General features: G+C 39.3%; 1 protein-coding gene across 3 annotated transcripts in view; it reads left to right on the top strand.

Moving 5' to 3' along the window:
• Positions 1-345: 345 nt before the first annotated feature.
• Positions 346-22,090, top strand: part of SESTD1 (SEC14 and spectrin domain containing 1) — a 49,997-nt gene continuing 28,252 nt past the window's right edge. Inside the window, exons 1-7 of one of the 3 annotated variants that reach the window (XM_009088033.4) lie at positions 346-443; positions 3,472-3,530; positions 4,172-4,274; positions 12,297-12,376; positions 15,920-16,028; positions 18,968-19,058; positions 21,018-21,131. In XM_009088033.4, coding sequence (XP_009086281.1) covers positions 12,322-12,376; positions 15,920-16,028; positions 18,968-19,058; positions 21,018-21,131 — 369 coding nt within the window. In that variant the 5' untranslated portion in view covers positions 346-443; positions 3,472-3,530; positions 4,172-4,274; positions 12,297-12,321. Of the gene's footprint in view, positions 444-660; positions 727-3,471; positions 3,531-4,171; positions 4,275-12,296; positions 12,377-15,919; positions 16,029-18,967; positions 19,059-21,017; positions 21,132-22,090 lie in introns of those variants that run through there. The other 2 variants (XM_050976838.1, XM_018911586.3) reach the window with 2 other exon arrangements.

Below are 22,090 nucleotides of genomic sequence, written 5' to 3'. Positions count from 1 at the left end.
GCGCTGCAAACTCCGCAGTCGGACAGACTGCCGCTTGTCCCACGCTGGGTATTTATCACGGCCGTCCGTAGCCGCGGGGGCCCGTGCCGGGCGGGACCGCGGCCTGCGGGCGCAGCGCTGGGCACGGCCGCATTGTGTCCCGGCGGGGCGGGGCGGGGCGGTTCGGGGCGAGCGGCCGCGGCGGCTCCGCGCGGGGCGGGCGGGCGGTACCGCGGCTCCGCGCCCGGGGGCGGCGCCGAGCGAGGGCAGCGGAGCGGGGCGGGCCCGCCAGCGCCCGGCGCTAGCCGTCTCCTTGCCGACGGAGGAGGGGTCGGAGCCGCCCCCGTCCCCAGGGGCTGCCGGCGGGCTAGCGAGGCGGTGCGCAGCGGCAGTCCGGCCGGAGCGGGCGGGTCCAGGCTCCGCCTCGCGTCCTCCCAGCCCGGGCACCCGCAGCGCCGCATCGGGTGAGTACCCGCGCTCCGGGGCGGCTCGGCCCCGGCCCCGCGGAGGGCGGCGCAGGCCCTGCGGCCTGGCCGCGCTTTGTTCCCGGGCGGCGGCGGTGCCGGCACCGCGGGGCGCTCCGCTCCGCTCCGCTCCGCCGTGCGGCCGCGGCTCCGGCTCTCCCGGGCGGCGGCGGCGGGGCCGCGCTGCAGAGCAGCCCCGGCTGCGAGCTCGTCCCGCTCGCTGCTCCGCCGTGCGGGCCGGGGCACGGCGGGTCGGTGCGGCCCGGGGGAACCCGTGCAACAGGTTCGGGCATTGTTCGTGCCGCCGCGACGGCCGCGGTGGCGGCGGGGGGGCTTCCCAGGGGGGCTCCCGAGTGGCCGCCGCCGACGGAATTTTTGCCTTTGTGCGGGCGCCGCCGCGGGTGTCGCGGCAGGCCCCGCAAGGAAGGAGAGGGGTTGGGGCGAGGGGAGCCGGCCGGGGGCAGGCGGGGGCGGGAGTTGGCTCCCGGCGGGGATTTTGGCGGTGCGTGGCCGCCGGTCCGGCCGGCGGGCTGGGGACGAGTCACGGCCGTGTCACTGCCGCGGCGTCGGGCGCTCCTGGGTTTCTGGAAGCGCTGCCTGGTCGGGAAGCTGATTCACTGCTGAAGACGTGGTTGCTCATAGCTGTGGTTACCCGTTCTTTGATTTTTCACACGTCTATTGTCCAGCAGTTTTGTCCTCTCCCCAATAATTGCAGTGTCCCTTGCTACTCCCTAACAGAGCTTTTTAGCCAGGCAATTGTTTGAAGGCAAGGCACTGAGGCGACTGTTTTTGTTAAAGAATTTAAGCGAGTGTATGGAAGCAAGAGTGGAAACAATTAGGGGAGAGTGGTTCTTTATTTTTTTGACTTTTTGGAAGTTTTATGATGAGCACAATTGATGAGGTTTCTGTGGATATGTATTAATAGATGCTTTTGTCTGTTGCTCTCTCATCTTTCTGCATCCCAAAGGAAATATTGGTCCTCTCCATTTTTAGTATTGCAGTGTCTGCAGTGTCCTCACAATTGGATCTTGATTTTGTTCCTGCATTAAAATTTACTGTGATGAGGAAGAACTGGGCTTTTCCTCCTTTTCTCCCTTCCATGACATCCCCTGCTAAGATTCAGTGTTTAGTAAATAGCGAATACTGTTACTACATTATAGGATTACTGATAGTTATTAATTACTGTGCTAATAAGGGTTCTCCTTTATTTGAGTGTGAGCATTTATAGTCCTAATGCCATTGTCTGTACCAAGCAGGAACTGAAGAGAGAAAAGGGGGACTACAGAATAGAGCTGAAGAGAGGCCTACAGCTTGCCGAGGTGCTGGTGAGCTTGCTGAGGTGCTGGTCATGCCTTGCTCTTTCAGGAGAAAAGCAGCGAGGCAGAGCACTGGAGCAGGCTGCTCAGGGGGATTGTGGAGTCTCCCTCTCTGGAGACATCAAACCCCCTGCCTAGGCTGGGTCACCACCAAGGGCTACACAGGAATGTGTCCAAATGGGGTTTCATTAGAACATTCAAATAGAGGATCTCCAGAGGTCCCTTCCAATCTTAATAATCCTGTGATTCCATGAAAATCTTCCACCAAAACTAAGAGTAATTACAACGTGGTATTAGGGGTGGATTTTCGGATTTTGCACAATTCTTTATGGCATTGATTGCTGCTTGAGGAATGCTGTAAAATCATCTCAGCTGACTGTTTTTCCTGGAGTAGTTTACTAATAGATGATATTTCGTTTGAAGTTTAATTGATCAGTAACATCAGTTTTCCTAGAAGTACAATTTAAATAATCAAATGTATGTATTTTTAATTTTGTAGGCTGTAATTTTATATTGGCTATGGATTCAAATTTCTTAGTTAAGCTTATGTAAACAAGAGAAATTCACATAGTGCAGTCATTATCTGTCAACAAAATAAAGGAGTCAGGTGAATTTCAGCTCAGTTTCAGCTGGCTGTTGCTTGAGAGTGGTAGTAGGAAGGGAAACCAGAGGAATTTCTGTAGGGACTTTAATGCAGTGCTACCTAACTGTCAGGAGTCTTTAGGAATAAGGAGGAACATCTTTATTCCCCAGTGATGATGGGTGGGGAAATACAGAACACCTTCAATGGGCAGCTTCTGATCAAGTAGGCAGAGCCTACCCTGGAAATGATGTGGGATTTCCAGTGTGAATGTACTTAAGCAGTCTCAAGGACTTGCTGTTTGTATTTTTGTTCCCAATCTATAGGTGTGTCCTCTTGCCTTCTCTTCCATCTTTTTGAGGCTGACTAGAAAATTTCCATTAATAGGAGGGCGTTTTTAATTTAAAATTTACTGTGAGTTAGATTGTTGTAATAACTGATGTGTCAGAATTACTGTAAAACCAATGAAGTGTGTTTGTCATCTTGACTCTGCCTTTTACACAGTATACACTAATTTGAGCTTCTGGGGTTTTGTTGTTGGGTTTCATTTCATGGGTGGAATTTGATCAAGTTACAAGGTTTCATGCAAGTCTATAACATGTGCAAAGGTCTAATGTTTGATGCTTATGTGTTAATTCCACATCTTCTAATACAAAGAGAGACTATTTATATTTTCTGACTCAAGTTATACTTTGCCTTTTAAAATTTTATAGCAGCGAGTACCTTTGTAGGAGTACCTTCTCCCTCTTTACAAGACATCTACTAACACTGTTGTATTTTCAGTTTAGCCTAAAACTTGGTGTAGGTTACCTCTGATTGGAAGCATGCTACAGGGATCCTGGTTCTTGTTACTTTCCCTCTGCTTCCGGTGCTGCCTCAGGAGCATTGCCTGCTAACTGTAAACAATGTTGATGTCTACCATATGTTTTGGTAGAAAGTGCCGGATTCCTGCTGTCCCACTGAACTGAAATGCCTTGCTTACTAGTGTTTGTGAATATACAACAGAAATGTTGACTCCCCTATCACATAGCTCTTTAAGAAACTCTTGTTTTCAGTCTCCAAGGAAATAAAGTTTTAGATTGAGTAGCAAAATCAAAAATATGGTCAAACACTTTCTTATTTAAATTTGCAGAGCCTGGGATCTGGAGCTCAAACTTGTAACCCTAGCAGTTCTGCATTCCAGTACCAATGGTAAGTAAGATAGATCTCTTCCAAAAATAAATCTTTATAATTTTCATGCATTATATTTGGTTCTTATGAAGCTTTGATACTGACGAATATACTGCCTAGAGCAACATCTTTGCAGTTGGTTTTGTAGAAACTTACTTAGGCTTTAACTTACCTGTTTTACTTTGTTTTCATTTTGTGACTCCTAAAAAGTCTTTAAAAGGTGCTCTAACATAAACAAAAAGTGATATTAAAGTTAAATTACATTGTTTGGTCGTGCAGCTCACAGTGCAGCTTGTGTTCCTGTGTCTCACAAGGAGAGGAGTGGATCAGATGTGTTAGAGGGGGTTTAAGCTTAAGACTGGAGATAAGGGAATTCTACTTTTAAGAGGGTTCTGTGGTAGTGGGTGAGAGTAAGGAAAGAAGTTTTCATAGCATCAAGGTAATTGCTGCTCTGATGGTGTTGATAAGCTTGTGCTGGAAGATAAATGAGAGACTTGGGAGCCTTGATTGAGCAAGTAGAAAAATGTGTTGGCAAAGCTTTTTGCTCTTCAGACAAAATAAGAGGGAGATATTTTTGAAGTGAGGATAACCTTCCAGCAGATGCTAAACTCAACAAGGAAGCAAGTGAAAATCAATCTGGAGTGTTGTTTTCCTGTTTCCAGGTGAGAAGATGAACTGCTGCATTTTGGACAAGCTGAAGTTTGGAATGCTGGGACATAAAGAACCCATTAAGAAGGAAATTACAATAGTTAAGAGGAGATGAAGGTATGACTTAGGGCTTTCCAGAAACAATTATTCAAGGGAGATAGATGTAGTAAGTATGTGAGAATTTAGAGCCAAGATCACTTCCTGTGATGCTGGCAGAGCTGTATTTGAGATGTGTTCTTAGTGAGGTATCATGAAGCATGAGTGTTGACCAGACCAAGTAAGGCCAAAGCAAAAATGTGTTCCAAGAATAAGATAAATGGGTTTGATGTTAGCTTGATGTTTTGGTCACTGAATAATATCTATGGCTGAACCTGAGACCTCAGTGCAGGTTTTCTGTTTTCTCTCTGCTGGTGTTCTGTTTGCTAATTCTTTCATTTTGCATTCTCACTTACAAGAGTATCATTGGAAAAAATATGAGTGTTGTATCTATGCAGGATGTTCCAGGCAGCAGATAAGAGAGCTTGATTTTATTTTCTCTGAAGCATGTGACCATGTATGTATTGGTTTATTGATTTATTTGTTGGTAGTGGAAGGGTGCATGTTTTATTTTGAGGGGGTAGGAGAGAGGGAGAGGTGTTGTGATTACTGCAGGTGGTTGCTGTGGCTGATTTAATTTGTGATTTGCAGTTGAAATGTTCAAAATTTTTAATCTGAGTACAAAACCTGAAGGCATCCATGAAAGTTAATATATATTTCTTCTGTACCTACTAATTTAAGGACATCTGAGATAATTATTTTTGCTTTGTAGAGCAGTGAATTAATGGATTTCTGAAATAAGTAAATAAGGTATTTATTAATCAGATCTGGAATATTTCAGTCTCTTGTACTTTCAGGTTTGGTTAACATTAGCAAAATTTCAAGTTATTTATTTCTTATTGAAGGGATTTTTATTATTACTCTTACCATGGATACTTTGTGTATTGAGCTGTGAGGACACAACAGTAATTTTTTAATTTTTATTTTTTTAAGGCAGAGGAAATTGTTCAGGGTGTTTCAAGATCTGCACAAAATCATACTTGAGCTGGTAACTTTTTGGTCAGGTGGCAAACCCAAAGCTTTAGGGATTTGTAAACAGACTTTTATTAGCCCCTTCTTCATTATCATCTTGTTTTGGTCAGTTTCCTCCACTCCAAAAGAATGACTGCTTTTGTGTCTGCTGCACAAGATTTCAGTGTAGGGGGGCATTTCTTTTTGCTTCCACTCCGTGGAGTGTCACTATGCTGAGCTGGGAATTCAATCCTGGAGCCCTGAGCCACATGCAATTGTAACCAAGCCAAATATGTGTATTGTTATGAAGTGGTAGATTGTTTTCTTATATAAGTGTTACAAACAGAACAAGAAGTTCTAATCTTGCACCCCAGAGGAAAGTGTTTTTCATTTGTTCCAGGCTGCCAGCAGTTGCACTCATCAGTACAGCTGTTTGTCTTTTGAGTTTGTCTTTTGGCTTGGCTGCCCATGGCCTGGCTTGTCCAGTCTCATTCCACCCATTGTCCAGCTCATTTTATGAGCTACTGAAGGCAGAGGAGCTTTCTGATCTCTCATCACAAACTGGTTTTGGACAGTTCCTTAAAGAGCTGGTGATAAGGTATTTGTTTGTATGTTGGTTTTGTTTTGTTTGTGTGGGGGGGGTTTGTGTTTGTCTGTTTTTTTTTAAGAAGAGGGAGCTAGGAGAGGACTGTGTAGTGTTATTTTACTATCTGGAGGTTATTTTTCTTCCCCCTAACCTCATGAAGTATTTCTGTGGTAGAAGCTGCAATCCATGTGATTCTGTACTATTCCCATGTGACTTCTGACTAAGGAAAGTTTTAAGACGTAAAAATTAGAATTTCCTTTTAATGAGCTTTAGCACAGTGTAACGAGGAAGAGAAAATGTCTTGGCTATGCTTTGAACAGAGCATTTCAATTGACATATTGCTGTGTAGAATGTGGTGGAAGAAGCAGCCTCTCAACTTGGATAATTTTTTGCATTCTGTGGTTACTTGATAGTGTTAAGTGAGATGGGACTGTACAAGATGATGGTTTGCCTGCCTGTTGTAAGGGAAGGAGGGTATGAGGTAGATTGGTCTTCTGATGCTGGTGGGCAAGCTGTAGGGTTCTTCAGGAAGGTCAATGTGTCTGTGTGTGAGAGAGAGGCAAAATGTGGCAGGAATGTTGGGCAAAAAGGAATATAGAGATGCATTCAAAACCTGTGGCTTATTTTCTCTATTATTCCAGATTAAAGAGGCCTGAAAACTGCTATAACTTAGCACAGACCTTGTGTGTGGCTTGGACTGAGGCTGGAAAGGGTTGAAAGCTCTAGCAAGCTGACACCTTGGATGTCCTGTGTTGCAGCATTGTTATCAATGTGTGCATGTGTTCCCTTGGGTTGGGCAAGCTTGCTCTCTGAACGTGGCCAGTGAGTCCAAGGAGGGCTGTTCTCTGAGAGCAGAAGTGCTCCTTGCTGCACAGGACCCTGTGGCTGACCCTGTTCTCTGGAAAGAATGAGCTGTTGGTGTTGTCTCCCAGCTGTACATGCAGGTGTTATTGTGCATCCTGAGTTGCATTGTTTCTGTGCTTGGTACTCTTCCTTTTTTCCCCCTCTGGCACTTGCTTGAAGTCTGAGGAAAAGCTCTGCCTTTGTGTGAAATGAATAGCTGACTGTGATCAAAGTTAGAAGTCAGACACACAATGGCTTTTTCTTCTCAGATGGCATAACCTCTTACTCACCTGTTCTCCATTTGCTGGTTTGCTATTCATTATATTGCTCATCGCTTCCTTTTGTTGCTTGTCTTTTTATTTCACTTTTCACAGAATGTTGAGGGATTGAAAAAGGGTGGGAGATGAATATGGAAGATGGGTTAAATAGAGGAAGTAGTGAACAGACAGTTCTTTTGAATTCTATTATTAACTTTAGTTAGAAGACAAGTCAAGATTTGAACCCTTAGATGAAAATGGAGTGGAATTGGAATTTTTCCAAGCTTAAATTTGTTGTGGCTGTGACAATGTGCTTTTGAATCATGGTCTGGCATGCTGTTTACCTCAGTTTTAACCCAAGTCAGAGCACATTTTTGGTGTGTTCTTTGAACTGCCATGGCAAGTTGCTGAGTTAGGGTGCTGACAGTACATGTGCAATGGAAATGGCATTGAGTGGTTGCATGTTGCTTTAAAGCAGCTTACATGCTCATGAAATCACTCTGTGGTTTTTATTTTCTGGCTTATTTTGTGAATTAGAAAGTTAAAGAAGATGAGGAATATTTTTTTCGTGTACAACTTCAGACATAGTATAAAACTTCTGTGAGTTTTTCTGGATAGTTTTTACTGATAGCAAAAAAGTGAAAAATGCAGAAGTGGTTGAAAAAGCAAAAGATTTGATATTCCTTAAATATCTGAAGTTACCTTTTCTCCTGAGGGTTCTAATGTTAAATATTTATTAGTGCTTCTCATATCTTAAAGAGTAAAAACCAAACACTGCATTTGCATACGTGAGCTGATGCTCCTCTGTCAGGTTTTATTGTTATTTTGCAACTGTCCAGCTGAATAGCTGAATTCCAGGTGCTTTTTAATTGAAGACAGCATTAACTAATAAATATTTACGGCCTTTTTCTATTTTTGGGGCAGGTTTATGCTTCTCAAATTACCCTGGGGCATCAGCCCTGGAGACACCTTCGTTTGTAGTCTCTCTTTGTACAACTTTGCTGTGGGAGAGATGACATCCTTTAATGTAGCTTGAAAGGAAGGTGAAATAATAATCTACATAGATAATTGTGATCCTCAGCTTTCTCCCTGTCTTTTACATGTGGATGTTATTTCTGTGTGGAACAGATGAACTGGTTTTAAGCTGATTCAGGGAAAAAGAGGGTAATGGTTTGTGGGTTGAAGTTACCATCCAAAAAAGCCTGCGTGCTGGCTTCAGAGAATGAAGATGTTAATTTTGGAGGTCTGCAATTCAAAAGTTGATCTAAAAGAAAAAGTGTTTTCATTCTACATGATTTGAGGCTTTTTTCCCTTTGGTACTTCAGAATGTCTATTGTTATTTGTGCTATTGTTTGTGCCTGGACTTGCAAGCTGCTACAGTTTTGAACCTAGCTGCCCATCTGCTCCTTGGTTATTTATAGGCAGATTTGTGGAGCTCCTTCTAATCCCTCAAGTCTTCAAAAACATTAATGAATTAAACATCACAATACTCTTGTAAAAAGAGAATTAAATGGAGAAACTGAATGGAGGCTAAAAGAGGATAAATGACTTGCTGAAAGCCATATGTATATTTCATAGCAGAACAGAGAATAGAAAACAGATTCTTTTTCTCTTACTCGCAGTCCTGTGCTTAACAGACCAGCTCTTGTCAGATACATGCTAAAGGAGTGAAGAAAGAACATGTTCTTTGAATCTTGCCACTGATGCTCGTGTGCAGAGTAACCCATCTCAAGACCTTGCACCATATACTGAGAATATTAAAGATTTCAGGTCTGACAGACAGGAGTAAACATGTTGTTATTAATTCTCATGAAGCCTGAATTTGTTCTGATTGTTAATGTTTTGGAGCAGTGGTTTCTGCCAGGTTGCTCAGAAAGAAAACACCTGTTACTTGCAGGAGATCTTCTCTCTGGCATCTTAGTTCTACTTGTCCAGTCAACCTGTCCCTCTTCCCCTGTCCTTAATAGACTTTTACCATGGCTTTAAACAGTGTCTGGACATTGGTTCTTATTTAATTTTTTTAATTCAGTGGCAGTGAAGATGGATAGCACAAAATGCAGGCAAAACTTTGCATTCATCAGAAATTTTGCACTTTGGTAAATTACACATACTGTTTATTGTGTGAGTTCTTTGGATTTTTGGCCTTTTTTTTGTTGCAGGTTTTTTGGTATTTTTGTTTGTTGTGGAGCATTGTTTGTTTTTGTTTAGTTTTAGTTGTTGGAAGAACTTCCAAAATTTTAGATGTGTGGAGTAAAACATTGTAATTTGCAGTCATTCCCAAGTCTAGAAATGATGGAGGATGCAGCCTACTAAACTGTGATTTGATTTCACATTGGAGTGCCACCTGAAATATTGTTTTGCAACTTTTATCTGTTCTGTAATTTTTTTGAACTCTTTGTTTACTATTTCCCAGACTCTCCTTAATGTATACATGTTTGTATGTAAGAGAATTTTCTCCACAAATAGTATTAGTTTCTGTTTGTCAAGGGGATTGGAAGTTTTCTATTTCACTGGGATGCCTTTCAAAGATTTAGGTTTTAAATACAAATATTATGCGAATTTAGTGTTGCCGCCTTCTTGTGGAAATCTTCAAAAGAATGAATACATTGCTGGAGACTGACATTACTCTGTTGATTTAATAACCTGGAGGCCTATGTCATTCTAAACAAGTTCAGTGAGGTTCTTCTAAGTGTATTGAATGTGTCCAGGAAACATGTTAAATAAAAAAATTACAAGTTCTACAGTTTGCCACATGGTGTTTTATGGTATGATGGCAAAGTAGGTTCTAGGTGGGCACTCAGCACTCTACATTGTTTCTGAAATTCAGCAAACAAAAGTAACCTCTTTATTCGGTTAATATCTATGAAATTTCAGCATATGAAAGTTATGTCTTTTGATTTGGAAGTGATAAAATGCAGCTTCCTGAAGTATTTCACTTTCCTCTCGTGAAATATGTTCTCTTCAGCGCTTTTGTTTTTCTTTAGTAGCTTTTCTGTGTTTAATGAAACCAAATGGGTTTTTTATTGATGAATAGACACTGAATCTGTTTCTTTCACCTAAGTAATGGTAAAATATTGAGCAATAAGTCACTCTTTCCTCATGCTAAGTTGAGAGCTTGATGGAAAATTTTAAGAGCCTGTCATTTTGTCTTCCTCCAACAAATTGAAGACTTTGCATATATTTTGTAGGTCTAAATACTTTGCAGAGGTGCAGAGCAGTGTACCTTTTCAAAACACCTTTAGTAGCTCCTGATGAAAAGTAGATGCCAGCTTTCTTGAAATGGCTTCACTTTCCAATATTAAAAAAAGACATTTTGTTTAATTCATCCTGAGACTCTTTCGACATCAAAAATAGAGAAGGATGCCAAGCCTCTTTTTTAAACTGAAGATTTTCTTTTTTTTCTGGAATGTTCTGATAACCTGCTCTGGTGAGAGTTTTCTTCCAGATGAAACCTATCAAAGCTCTCCCAAAGAGAGGTAATTGTACACTTCAGGAGTTTGTGGAACAAAGGCTAGGTGTTTGGAATTACCAGCAGTTGTTCTAACTGCTCTGACTCACCTCCCTCCACTCTGAACAGAATGCTTCCTTTGGTTCCAGGAAACACTGAATAAAAGAACTATTTTGATCCATGGACAGTGCCACTGCTGTGGCAGAAAGCCAAGCGATGCTTTCATGTTAAATAAATAGGTCTTTTCAGAGCAGCAGAGAAACACGTTCCTTGGAGTCAGCAAGCTGCTGCAGACTTTTGTTCCTGTGTGGAAGTACCAAGATAATGAAGTGTGTGGAGGTTTGAACTTCCTTCACTGATTGTAATAAAGAGGCATGGGTAATAATTTGGAAATGTAACCTGGGGAGGAGGGGAAAAAATCATTCAGGTGTATGTTCCACGTCTTGAAAAAAGGAAAATAAAGAGAAGTGCTGAAGTTAAAAAGCTTCCACAGAGTTGTTTGAGAGATAAAAATGACTGCCTGCGTAATTCTGTAATTTTGTGTTTCATGCAACAAATAACTGCAAATCTTTGTGTGAAGCATTCAGGAAGCTTTAATAGGATGGGTTTTGGAGTAGTTGTTCAAAGTGCAGGCTGTCATGGGGCTCAGTTTCCTGAGAGAACTAAAAGTTGTTTGTTTCCTTGTGTAATACGTGAAGTGTGAATTCCATATAATTGGCAAAAATTGCCCTTCAATATGGAGATTTTGCAATAAGAGGTGAGAATGAACATTGTGACACATTGGAATAGGAAGAAACAGTAAAAAGCTGTTGAAATGTTTTATATTTTTTATAATAATATGATTGGGGTTTTTTTTTGTTTGTTATGAAGCTCATTGTTTTAACACGAAAAGGAATAACTATTTTACCTCAGGCTATTTGGATTTCTCTGGATTTTTTGTGTTTTCTTTTTTTTTCCCTAAATAGTTTATCATTTTTATTCAGTTAACTTCCCCCATGCTAGGAAAAAAAGTTCTCTTTGTGTGCATTCTGAAATATCCAGAGGGATAATTCCAGGTTGTAGCCTGAAGCCCTGGGCCTGGAATGAAAAAAAACCAAAAAATCGATTTTGATCTGGTTTTATTTTGACTGATATTGGCACATATCTTGAATTGAATATTTCTGAGCAGAATTAGATTTTTTTAATTACATGGATTGATCTGTGGAAGCAGGACCTCAGAAAGTTACAAGCAGAGGCCAGTTCCTACTTTGTGTTGGCTGGAAGAGGAGCTTGCAGTTCAGGCATCCTCTGGATTTGTCAGGGAGGCAAAAAAGCTTCATCGTGGTGAATTGCAGTTCACAGTGCAATAAAAACTGCATGAGGGGAAGAGGAGGCAAGAGAAGCAGGAGCATTTCTGGGCATGGATTATAGGTAGGACGTAGTTATCCAGCTGTTGGATGTTTTTCTTCAACTGAAGCCCTGCTAATGGCAGGGTAATGGCAGTGTCCTGACAGAAATGTAGCATAACATATTTAGGTAATTATTATGTTCTTGGTAATACCAGGCAGACTGTGCAAAAACACAGTCTTATTTGCACTTATTTTACATCTGAATGAGCAAACAGATGACCTACCTGAAAATTAATTGTAGTGTATTGGGGTTGGGAAATGGGATTTATATAAATTATATTATAATTTTTATAAATAATAATTTATATAAATTATCTTCTTGTCCTTGGTTGAGATTCTGCTTTGGTTTTTTTTTGGACTGTTTGTCCCCCCCCAGTGAGGGAAAAGAAATCTTTAATTAAATGTTTGTATGAATAATGCCTATAATGATGTTTTTTCTTAAGTTTTTACAGTATTTTAGATTTTGGTTACAGTGTTGTGTTCTTCCTTCAGAAGAATCCTGAAGTGTAACACTGTGAAACACTGTAACTGATTTCCCATGCCTGACAACTTCAACTTCTTGTGTTTCAGAGCTGAGAAAAGTATCTGAAGTAGAATGGAAGCGTCAGTAATATTACCCATTCTGAAGAAAAAACTGGCATTTCTTTCAGGTACAATTTCAATTTTCCTCAACTGATTCCACCCTGCATAATTTGGATGGGATATTTAAGTTGGTTAGTTTTATTTGCTGGATGTATTTAACAAAAATGTGTTGTTGGCTAGTGCTTTGACATATTCCAAAAGAATCTCTGGAACCCTTTATCTAGTAGCTTTATCTGTTGGTGTTTGTGTTTAGGACTTGGTTTTGCTGTAGCCTGTAGCTCAACTTGCAAAATTTTCAAGAATATTCAGTCTATATGTTAGAGACTGATGATTTAATAGACATCCAAAAATAATCCTTGCTGGTTTGGTTTTTTGGTTTTAGAAAAGTGAATCATTTCAGGATTTTCTGTAGAAAATTTTTCTTTCCTTTTCTCCATCATAGAAACACATGGGAGCAGAATTAGCCATGCATTGGCACAGTTTGATTATTGCCAATTACTTAATTCAGGGAAAGCTTTAATTATCACTGTATTTATTAAAACTTCCTGAATCTTATCTTGAAGATGACTTTTTCTCCTCCCTCTGCCAGAAAAAAGGAAATGCTTCAAATGGTGAATGACAAAATGACAATCCCTTGCTGGTTTGACTGCTGTTTAGCTGTGTTAGTTCCTGGTGTTTGTCTGATCTAGTGTCAGTAGGTAACTTACAGAAGGCTTGTCAACTTGAAAAAACTGACAAGTGTTGCCATAAATATTCTTCTGGTTTAGTCTATTTTAGTTTGTTTTTAGCCAGTCTAGTTTAGCCTGCTTCAATCACCTGAGAAGTGAAACCTGCTCTTTTAGTTAATGGAATTTATTTTGCTTTAAATTTGCCCACCGTCTCCAGCAATTGCAAATCTAACAATTCCTTTTTAAAAACAAGCAATCAAATCCCTAAACCTCAGCTCACATTAAAGCCTGGGACAGTTCTTCCACAGTAACAGCAGATGTGTAGTGGCTGTTCTGCATTATATTGCAAGGGGATATTCTCATTAACTAGAGTGCATTTTCAAATTGCTATTAAAGCTGCCTGATCTGTTTGGAAATGCAGACATTCTTAGTGGAAAGTAATTTACTGAGTGGCATTTTAAATGCTAGGAACCATTTTGGGCCTATCTATTTCTAAGTAGGTTTGATCATTTTGGAATTGGTTAGTATTAATGGGTGCTTTAATTGAGTGAATGGCAAAGCTTGATGCAGAAGGATTTTTTTAGCATTCTCCAGTGTAAGTCAAGTAACTTGACAGACACAAATCAGTTCATCATGTCTCTTTACATCAGTTTTACTCTGTATAGTTTCATAGTAGTTTCATTAATGACTAAAAACATATATTCAGAAAAATAGTATTTTAGCAAAGTCCTGCAGCGTATATGTGCTGAAGTCTGTTGTCATTTTTGAGTTAAATTGGTACAAATAATGTTGATCCTGCCTTTTTCTGGGAGCAAATCAGTGGTTTCTAATGGAAATCCATGGCTTGGTGTAGTTTTCATGCTGATAAGTCATTACACATGGCACAGAAGAAAAGGCAAGCTCCTAAGTCAACAAAAAGCCTTGAACAACCCCTTTGGTGCAAAATGAACTAAAAAAAAAAAAAAATTAAAAAAAAAAAAAATCTTTTTTTTTTTTATGCTATCACTTGGTTTCCTTAGCAGTGTTTACAAGCTGGAGGAAAAACCTGTCAGTTGTTACACAAGATGACTTGTCATGAAATAATAATTTAGATAATTATTCTTGTTGTCTTAGATAGCAAAGGTTCTATCATCATCGTATGAGGATTTCATATTATCTGAGCTTCATACCGTCTTGATACAGGCAGCTCCTCTACACACTGACTTCTCCAGGTCCTCACAGCAATCTGACTCTCCTCACTCCTCTTTCCTTACTCTTACCTAGCACTAGTTCTTATTGATTGCAGGTGTGGCCTGTTAAGATCAGGCCCACCTCCAATCTTCAGCAACTGAAACAGCTGCAACTCACTGGGGGACAAGATCACCCTCTACATTCTGGTCTTTTTGTGAAATGTCAAGAGATTATATTTCTGGGATTTGGGTTGTGCTTTGTCCAGTCAGTTCAGCAAATGCTGTTTAAATCCAAGCATTTTTGCTTTTTCTCTGCTTCTTCACTCCAGTTTTCAGGCTTTTTGCCATTCAGAAACAGAAGGGTGGACAGTCTGTAAATAACTTGCTGTAGATTGCTTCTGCTTGAAGCATCTGTCCATTTGTCCTTTCTCCTACAGCACCACTCTTCAATTCTTCAGTTTAGAAATACAGTTATAAAAAGTGTGTTGCTGTTTTCCTGCAACAATTCTCTCACAAAAGAGAGGAAGGGGTGGGAACACAGCTACTGCAGTGGACCACTGAAAGCAGTAGGTTCTTCACAAAGATGTGGAAAATATCTGTGTATTAGTGGATCTTTAAAACTCCAAATTTAGAGTGCTTGCACAGCTTTGGAATCAAGGAAAAAAGGCCTGTTGCAATTAAGATTCTAACATATGTTGTGTAAACAGTGTTAGTTCATTATCTTGCATCCACCTCCTGCATGGGGAGAATTCTTATCAAGTTGTGTCAACATATGTATATGAGTCTGCAAGCATTGCTGTGCTTGTGCCTTTTCTTGTTTCTGCACGGCTGTTACTGTTCTGTAAAAAGTTGTTCTTACTCATTAGATGGAACTTCAGTTCTACTGAAGAACTTTATGAAGCAAAAGCTTAATTTAATTGCTTTAGCCATGTGAAAACCAGTTTGAGAATAAAAATGTTCTTTCTCAGATTATAGGAATCCACTTTGCTTGATTTTTACCCAAATAAACTTGTGATTATAGATGTCTTTGTGCAGTTTTTTCTAAAATATAGACAAGATTGTTTAGTAATTGACTCCTACATGTGCTTAAGTATGTTGTGGTTTTTTCCTTAATAAAATAGATAATATATCAAAATTTACTGTTTCTAATATTGTTTGTATAAGTTTTTCCAGAAAGGTTTGAAAATGCAGATGAAGATTAAAGCAAGCGGTTGGAAATACAAATCTTAATTGCAAGGTGACTGTTAGCTGTTTATAAATAGGTCTAGAAATTGCTCTGTGTTTGAAGGAAGTGCCAATTTAGGGCATGTGCCGTGGGCAGCCTGTGTGGTACAGGATCCTCCTGTAGCAGTCAGTTGGAGCAGGAAAGTTCTCCTTTTCCAGGAGCTTCTGGGGACACACTCAGCTTGGGAGTGAACTACATTTCTGATAGGCTGGAAGTGTAGAAGGACTAGGAGATGCATTGTAATTCTATAATGTAAAAATGAAAAAAAAAAATGCTTCTGGAACACTTGTGTTGTTTATATTGAAAGTATTAGATGAAAAATTGTGACAGCTCTGGATGTGGGCTGTGCTCTGGTACCCTGCTGATATTTTAAATATCCGTGTGGTGAGTGAACCTTCACAACTGAGAGGTGAAATACCAGCTGAGGTTTTCACAGCAGCTTCAAAGATTGCTTTTGTGATGAAGTTTGAGACCATTTAACTGCAAAGTATTTCTTCTGCTTCAACCTCATCCCATGAACTTTGTAATTGCTTTTTCTTTCTGAAACAGGAGGGAAGGACAGAAGAAGTGGCCTCATTCTGACGATTCCATTATGCCTTGAACAGACGAGCATGGATGAGCTGAGTGTCACACTAGACTATCTTCTAAGTATACCAAGGTGATTTAGAAGGCATTCTGTTCAGGGCTGGGGGTTTTTTTATTTCCAATTTTAGAAGGGAACTCTCTGTTGTTTTTAATTCTATTTGCTCTTCTTTACCAAATTAATTTTATGTAAATGTTTGTTTAGAATGTGATACTGTCTGAGTTAGAAACACACATCCCAGTAAGCTAAGGGATATGTACTAAGGCTTTTCTGTGTCCTTGTCTTCTCCTTTCTTGGGATAGCTTTTCTCATAATTTCTTTTTAATGACAATGCACTTAAATTGCTAAGTGAATTAATGAGCCATTCAAACCAAACTCCCAAGCTTGCAAGGGCAGCATTGCCCATTGCCCTTTCTGTGCTACATGCTTTAAGCTTTGTAGCTTATGAGGCTCCAGTTTAAAAGTGCACTAAGTTAAAAATATACAGTCTTACTGAAGCTAGTGAGCAGCTTGTGGTACTGCCTAAATATGCTGCCTAACAACCTGAGTATCCTGTCACCCATAGCTTGTGTAAAATCATTGTTGTTCAAATTCTGTGCATGTGCCACTGACAGCTTATAGTGACAGTTTTTGATCCTGGCTTAGTTACCTGTATTTCTGTTTTCTTAAGATCCAGGGATTGATCTTTATAATAATTTTTTTTCTGTCATGTGCCACTGCTTTATAAATAAAAGGAGCCTCTCAGATGAATGTCTGTTTTTATATCTTTTCAAATCTCTCTTCTGGAAACGGAGCAACAGTGGCATAACTAAAGATATCCAGTGTACTTTGCACATTTTAATCTATAAATGTTTATAAAACATAGTTAAGGGATCCAGTGCTGGGGTTTTTTTGGGAGATTAGACTTTTAAAAATCCTGGTGAGAGAGAAGTAAAGAATAAATTCAGGTTATTTAAAAGTAAAACATCAGGAAGTATATGAATATACTGCAAAACATTTCAATTGTGTAAGTTTTAGGGGTTTTTGAACAGCTTGTTGTCTTTTGTAAAGTGGTGAAACACCAAATGGTCATCCACACAAGTCATGTCATTGACTTAAGGACTTGGCTGTATTTGTGGAACAGATGCAGGCATTCTTGTTCTAGTAAGCATTAATTATTCCACAGTCTCATCCTGATGTATGTCTTCACATACATTAGTGCAACAATAACTGTCTAAAAGCTGAACCAAAGTGCTCTTTGTACTCAGTAGAAACTGGGAAATCTGTTTGAAAGCGAAGTCAGTGTTCCCATATTTAATGCTCTGTGTCAGTTGTGGAAAAAATGACCTCTCTTCTATGGTGGCAATATGGAAAAATCATTGTCCTTTTGGTTCACATGTTGTTTTTCAGTGGGAAATGCAAACTTTGGCCTAAGCACTTCTCTTTTTTTGTTCTGGAAAGACTTGCTGATCAGTGTTTGGGGAAAATAGCGCTGAGGGGAGGGATATTGGGATATTGTCCCAAACCCAGATAGCTGTCCAAGCAACATTAAATCTGCTTTTTTCCTCAAGTTCTATGTGTAAGGTAACATAATATGTTTGACTTTTAATTCAGTTGTGTGTGGTATATGATGTAACTACAACTGGTTTGAGATCTGCAGCCTAGAGTGGATTGCTGGCTGTATCCAAAATTTGAGAGGCATAACTGCTTAAAGTGTCTTGGGTAGAATTCCTTTGGAATATGTGTGTAAAGCCATTCTAAAATTTCAGACAATTTATTCCTAGTTTTGAAGTATACTGTTATGCCTTTCTTTGATGGTATTTAAAATTCTCAGATTCTGAAGAGGTCTGTTCAGAACAGAAGAAGAATAAAAGTGGCAACATTATGATGATGTCTGTTCATACTAAACAGACATCATCCTTTGTTGTATTCTCTCTATTGTGGCTCAAACCACCAAGCTTTTTACTTTTCATTTTAACTTACAGACAAACACTTGCATTGGCTAACCTTTCTAGAAGTGGTAGGTCACTTCTGAATTTGATTGGTTGTGTATTTTGTTGGATTTGGCAGGGTTTGTAGTAGAGGAGCAGATGCTGATACTGCTCGATTCTGGTGAGCCCAAAGAAGTTGTGTCCCAAGATGCTGCAGTAATACTCTTCACCTCATTCTTCAAAGCAGTAGCATTGTGCCTTTTGAGTTGGTTAGATTGGAAATAGTGAAGCCTGAATGTTCAGACTTCTTCCAGAAAAATCATGTGTGTGATCTTAGAGGTTCCTTAAAACCAAAAGCTTTCATTCATGGACTGTTTAAACAGCCAAGTTGAATTATTTTTTCCTAAATAGGCTATAAAGTTCTGTTTTTACCCTTTTTATTTTTTTTTTTTTTTTTTTTGGCATCAGGGTAAATGTGGTTTCCACCCATACCTAATGAAGCCCAACATGAAATAAATAACAGTTAATTTCTTGTTGTGAAACATAATGCTTACTGTTGCATGCCTTGTTTTTTGTAAGCTAAGGAGATCACAGAAGTAGCTTTGTTTTGTAATTGCAGATTTAGGAAAGATTACATAATGCTTTCCTACCACTCCTAAATGTCATGGATTTTATTTGCTTATAACTTTGCCAACACAAGAATTTCAACCTGGGACATGATATCTAGTGTGGTAACTAATGTTAAACCATGGGCTCACTTGCAAGCTCTCTTCTGGATGCTCCCTGTAAAAACTGACATCCTTTTGTCTTCCTGATGACACTGAAAATTAACTTGACAAAATCCTCAGGAAAGAGATCAATGGTTATGAGACCTTTTCAGAGTTGCTACAGTTTAAAGAAATACTTGTATTATGAGATACATTTCAGTCTACAGAAAAATTGTAATTTGTAATATCTAATAATATTCTGGAGCATTAAAATTGGAAATTATTTTATAAATGAGTAAACTTTAAGTTTATAAGACAGTGTTTCTATAAGGAAAAGGCTATGTAGTTGTATTTTACAGGAGGCTTGAAATGTTTTTCTAAATGTTTTTTCTTTTAGTGAGAAGTGTAAAGCTCGAGGATTCACTGTGATAGTGGATGGCAGAAAATCTCAGTGGAACGTGGTAAAGACAGTTGTGTTAATGCTGCAGGTAAATAAATATTTATATATTCACAGTTGACTGGTCAGATTTATGGATGTGAACCTATTGGCTGTGGTGGTGTAGAGACAGTAATTTCCTTAAAATGTGGTTCTGTGGTGAGTTCTGTGCAGCAGGAACAAATTCTGAAAAGCAGATGCTACAGCTCACTCAAGTCAGAGACAAATTCTTTACATGCTGAGAACACTCAATTGCAGACCTTCTTCTGAAATGGAGGTTTAGTTAAAAAAGTGCACAGATATGCTCCTGGCATCACCAGCTATGAGCAGTAGGAATGTGTGCAGGGCTGCAGTCACACAGATATTGCAGCTGAGCAGGTTTTGGTGCAATATCTGCTGTACTGCCTGGGTTCCTTTGCAATAGGGTGTAGTTGACTTAGTTGTGGATCATGGTTCCAATCACAAATTATGTTCTGTGTACTTCAGAAAGTAGGAGAAGAAGAAAAGTGACAATTTCCAATTAAAAAAAAATCTAAAAAATATGATTTTAACTCTTCAGAACTGTGGGCTTACAAGTAGAGTCTTATTTCTGGTGGACAGTATAGATTATGGTCAAAGAAAATGTGAGATACAGCATTTCTAACACATTAGAACACTCAGACTACTGCCTTTTTTACTGCACAGATGGTTCCTCTTTATCAGAGTAGTTTTCCTCTCAGAGTTAGGTGAAGTCTCAGAAAGTGTGTCAAATAGGAATAATTTCTTTTTTTTTTTTGTCTTGCTGGGTCATTGTTGCTTCTGGGTTTTGAAGTCTGTGTCAAGGTGTCTTTCACCTATTCTTGACTAAGATGGTTTTCCTATTAATAGAGTTAGAGGATTTGAATCCCTTGTGTTCAGATAATGATCTTGACTGGGTTTTGCTTCAGCCACTGTGTGGTTGTGAGGTTCAGTGGGAGCTGCAGCCAGTGGGGAAGGCCAGCTCTTTGCCCACACCCTTATTTCCCTGGCAGCACTCAAAGCTTGCAGAAACATGAGTTGCACATCTGTGTCTTGAGTTTGAGAAGGAAGCAATAAAGAAGATTTTCCTATGTGAATTGATCACTTGTGCAGGTCATATGAGATTTCTGTCTGCTTCATCATTTGTAGTTCTCAAAACCACTTCTGTGTTCAAAATATTGAATACTTGTAAATCGTTTTTGTGTATTCGTTAAACGGTGCAAGAATGAATTCGGGTTTTTTGTTGCTGATTTCTTTAACTTCTTCTGAATTAATTTTTTATTAATAAAATCAGGTATTTAAAGAGAAATCCCATGGGTTGTGCCACCTTTATATCACTCCTCTGATTAACTTTTACTTATTGCTATAGTTGATGAGTTTGGAGTAATCAACAGTCTTTGTTCCTTGATGTACATTCAGTGTGACATCATAAAATCAACTCAGCAGATGGAATTACTGATTTAGTCTGAGAAATGTTTTCCTGGTAGTATTTTAATGAGTTAATATGTTGAAATGTCAATATTCAACCTTTTTATTTTAGCCTAAGTAATATGTACTGGGGAAGTATAGGATATAATCTTGACATGTAATCTGATAACAAATATACAATTTTTCCTAGCTTTATGATTACTCTTTCCTTCTACTTAGAAGATAACATTGGTGGAAAACTCTGGTTTTAACATTTTTTATCATTTTAATGAACTACCATAAATTAAGTCTAGCCAATAGTTCATTTCTTCTGTACTAACACATAGCATAGACTAATGGTATGTCCTTAGGACTAGGAATAAAGAGGTTGTATTTTCTTTTCAGTTTTGACACCTTTTGCTGTTAAATCTTGTGCAATGTCATGAACCAGGATGGACCAAATGTGATGAAGATGAAGCAGACTTGAATTTCTGCCTGCAATTTTTGCATTCTCGTGTAGATGATGAAATCTCAGTAGAATTCAGTTCTGTGGTAAATGAAGGTTTAATCTTGAATGTTTTTCTTATTTTTTTCATTTGTTTTGCAGAATGTTGTTCCAGCTGAGGTGTCACTTGTTTGTGTAGTAAAGCCAGATGAATTTTGGGATAAGAAGGTTACACATTTCTGCTTTTGGAAAGAAAAAGATAGACTTGGCTTTGAGGTATGTTGAGCTTTTCTCTACTTCAGTCAAAAATACTGTTTCTGAAATACTGATATAATTGGATGGCAAAAAGTGTCTTCAAAATAGCTGTGTTCCTGATGCTTTGTGGATAACCTTAACAAATCACTGTGGGTTTTTAACTTTTTCAATTTTTAATGAGACTTTCTTCCTTGAGTATTTTTAACTTAAAAGTGTGTGGTATTTAATTCTTTGCTTAGCAAGAAAATGCATATTGTGGGTGTTTTGAGTCAGAAACAGTTGTACAGGATTTAGTGTGAAATTTTTCATGATTTCTCTATTAGGCTGTAGAGATATATGGTCTGTGGTGTCCCTCCATCAGCTGTAACCATTCTGACAAATTTCTTGTTGGTATTGCATTCATCTTCTCTCATTTTGTGAGTTCTTTGACATCAGGAGCAGGTTATAGATCCCTTGCCAAATACAAGCTGACACTGTTCTGAGTTGTGAGGCAGAGTGTGTACGAGAGGCTACAAGTTAATGTTAGCACTTCCCTTGTTATCTCTGTCTGGGAGATTGGTGGAAACCTCAATTTTCCCTGTCTTTTTAGAAAATATCTGTGTCATCAAACTTCCCACTCATTTTTTAAGCTAATCTTGTTTGAACTACAGCAGGCATGCAGCATGCAGCCCAGTCAGGGTGTCTTTAATCAAAAACATGAGAGTGGTGGTGCCCACTTTTATAAACTGGCATATTGCTTGGAGCCACATCCAAGATGACAATTTAAAAAGCCTCTGAACTATCAAAAATATGATTTAAGAGCTGCTGGTTAGACAGTGACTGAAGTTTGCAATGTTCAGTTTCACACAGATCTTTCACAACACAAGGTAAATGTCAGAGTCCAGAGAGCAGCCTTAATAAAGGCAAAGCCCCTCTTTAGAAAATGCTGCTGAGTGATTTAGGCTCTCTTTCCCAGCTAAACTCCTGTAAATAAAGTTCTT

This window comes from Serinus canaria, chromosome 7 (genome assembly GCF_022539315.1).
Source record: "Serinus canaria isolate serCan28SL12 chromosome 7, serCan2020, whole genome shotgun sequence".
In the NCBI taxonomy this organism is placed as follows: domain Eukaryota; kingdom Metazoa; phylum Chordata; class Aves; order Passeriformes; family Fringillidae; genus Serinus; species Serinus canaria.
This window is presented reverse-complemented; position numbering and strand designations above follow the sequence as displayed.